The sequence below is a fragment of the Mus pahari genome, chromosome 4 (genome assembly GCF_900095145.1).
Source record: "Mus pahari chromosome 4, PAHARI_EIJ_v1.1, whole genome shotgun sequence".
In the NCBI taxonomy this organism is placed as follows: Eukaryota; Metazoa; Chordata; class Mammalia; order Rodentia; family Muridae; genus Mus; species Mus pahari.
This window is the reverse complement of record NC_034593.1, coordinates 146179774-146182520: the sequence shown is the minus strand read 5'-3', so window position 1 is coordinate 146182520 and position 2747 is coordinate 146179774. Positions and strand designations below refer to the sequence as shown.

At 34.3% G+C, this 2747-nt stretch overlaps 1 protein-coding gene across 2 annotated transcripts in view; it reads right to left on the bottom strand.

Annotated features, from left to right (window-relative positions):
• Window positions 1-891: 891 nt before the first annotated feature.
• Window positions 892-2747, bottom strand: part of Depdc1 (DEP domain containing 1) — a 28797-nt gene continuing 26941 nt past the window's right edge. For both annotated transcript variants that reach the window (XM_021195612.2, XM_021195615.2), the window contains 2 exons: window positions 1958-2143; window positions 892-1175 (listed from right to left, as the gene is read on the bottom strand). In XM_021195612.2, coding sequence (XP_021051271.1) covers window positions 1035-1175; window positions 1958-2143 — 327 coding nt within the window. In that variant the 3' untranslated portion in view covers window positions 892-1034. The remainder of the gene's footprint in view (window positions 1176-1957; window positions 2144-2747) is intronic.

Sequence of the window (2747 nt, the reverse complement as noted above, 5' to 3'; positions counted from 1 at the left end):
AAGGGGAAAGGATAGAGGAAGGATTGTGGGAAGGAGTGATGGGAAGGAGGGCAGTGAGCAGGATGTAAAGAGAATAAGTAAAATAAATAAATAATAGAAAAGAATAAAAATAAACAAAACATTAGCTTAAAGAATTTTCAGAGAAGTCAGTCTTCAGCTGAAGGAATCACCATATCTTGATGTCAGCAAGTATATCATTATTTTACTGGCCTGAAAAATTTAGTTTCCTTGACTGAAAATAATAAATGTCTTACGACAGGAATTTTTGCTTTATTCATCATGGTCTCCACATTTAAGAAACAATGAAAGACATATTTCTGTTGCCAAATAACAATTATACATCTATTTCAGCATTAGAATAGATAATGGGAAAAAAGACTGAAATAATTAAGTAAATGTTTAGGGGAAAACAAAAATCTCGCAGAAACATATCTTTAAAACACACATATAAGCCAGGAACGGTGGCACACACATGTATTCCTACCACTCAAGCGAATAAGGCAGGAGGAATATGAGTTTGAGGTTAGAAAAGGGTACACAGAGAGACTTTATCTCAAAAACTATCTCCTTTTGTCCCCCAATAAACCAAAGTCCAATTAAAAAAGCTAAACTACAAGTGTGTTTATATAAAGTTAAATAGACCATAAGTATAAAAAGATTATACAAAAGTGTACAATAGTTTTCATGATCTGATACTTATAAATAAAGAAGCAATCTTAACCAGTTCTTTAGCTAATATACATATAGACACAGGCATGTTTTCTTCTTAAAAAGCACCACAATTTTATCTGGATGGTACAATTCTGATAGTCTTACCAGATCACTATATTAAAAAGTAGTTTCTGAGTAAAATATTTGGTATCACCTTTCATTAGGCACTTAGCTCAGATCCAGTAGCTTTAGCAGCCTAGCACAGATGAAGACTGCTTTGTCACCTCCTTGTATAATGTCCTTTGAAGGGAACCTATAATATCAACAGACTTCCTTTAAGTAGAAAAATTCTCATGTATGGCTTCATTTGTTGAAGTTTTAAGTCAGTACCGCAGACTGTGAAGCTTGGGGTTTCTTAAATTCAGCATCGGTTGCTTGATTGTAGGTTTATCATCAAAAAGTGCTGCTTCACTCTCAGTGGTTGGAAATCTTTTCTGATATATCAAGGGGTATTCCTTCTGAAACTTAAAAAGGGGCGGGGGGGGGTAAGAATTAGCAATTCTGGCCAGGTGTAGAGGCATATGCCTTTAATCCTAGAACTAGGGAGGCAGGCTGATCTAACTAAGAGTTCAAGGCCAGACTGGTCTGTCTACAAAGCAAGTTCCAGGACAGCTAGGATTGTTACACAGAGAAACCCTCTCAAAAAAAAAAAAAATCTGAATATTTTCTTATATAAAGCTAGTCAAGAATTCTTTCATCTGACTCTCACCTCTCTCTACATTTGTGAAGGGGACATGGCAAGTTCAGACCCCCATCAATGTTAAAATACTAGGATTCTCTTCTGTTACTTTTTACCCTAAACCCAATGTTTCTCACTGGTAAAGCCTATGAAGGTTACAGGGATTTGGTACAGTTTGTATTTCGCTTTTGAGTTTCTTAGGTTGTGTTCTTTCTAGAATCATGTGAATACTGGATTTTAGTTCTCAACAGTGGAAGGAATGAGTCACTCAGAGATATGTATTATAATCCAGATTTTACATATGCTTTCTCAGGATAATCTAAGATATAATTATACAAAATACCAGCAACATAAAAGAGGATCAATTAATATTGTTATTATTTTAAATTTAAAATAGAGTAAAACCAAATAGATACTCATTCATATACTTTAAGTATATAATGAAGAACAATAAGTAATCTATATATCTAAAAGTTAAAATTTTATCTTAAATGTCATTATACATAGCAATCACTGATCAGACACTGGATAACATTTCCAAGATGGAGAAATTGTACATTCTTGTACCTGTTTCAATTTTCTTCTTTTCTCCTTTAGAGGCAAGCTTTTACTTCTTACAATATTCTCCAAAAGTTCTGCAATTGCAGCTTGGGAAGTTGAAATTTTCTGTTCATCAAATTCTTTAGCACTAATCTGTTTACAGTAAGAATATGTTGGCAAAGGAACAACTAGTCCATCTCCATGATTTTTAACCTGTCAGTGAACAAAACAAGACAGTGAAAATATGTACATTCTGGTCATAATTCTGCCATATAGAATACTTTTGGTGGAATCTAAAATCTACCATTTGGCCTCAATTACACATTTGGTATATTAAGAAAACTGAAGATTATACACTAGAGGTAAGTGAGCAGGATCTAAATCTAAGTGCCACAGCCTATTTTATATCTCTGAATTAACTTTTCCTGATCTGTATCCTAATCTTTAAAATGAAGATTTCATGTATATAAAAGCATTAAAGGTAGGTATTCTAATTTTTAATTTCATTTAAATTATTAATTATTTTCAAGTTATTATTTGAAGTATAAAACATAATAATCTAAATGATGTTTTAACTCCATTTAAAACACCTATATTTTCACTTAGGAATGAAGTATTGATCAATTGTTTTTGAGAACCAGAATACTATCAGAGCCTACATATCTATTGATAATGAAGATAAGGTACGGCACTGCCGGGGAAAGAGCGGACTGGTGAGGGGACCCGCAGCTGGACCCGATCGTCCTGCGCCTCTCCTGCCCAGGAGGGGTGTTCGCCTGGCGGCTGTCCGCAGGCTGATCCAGCACCCAACACCTTG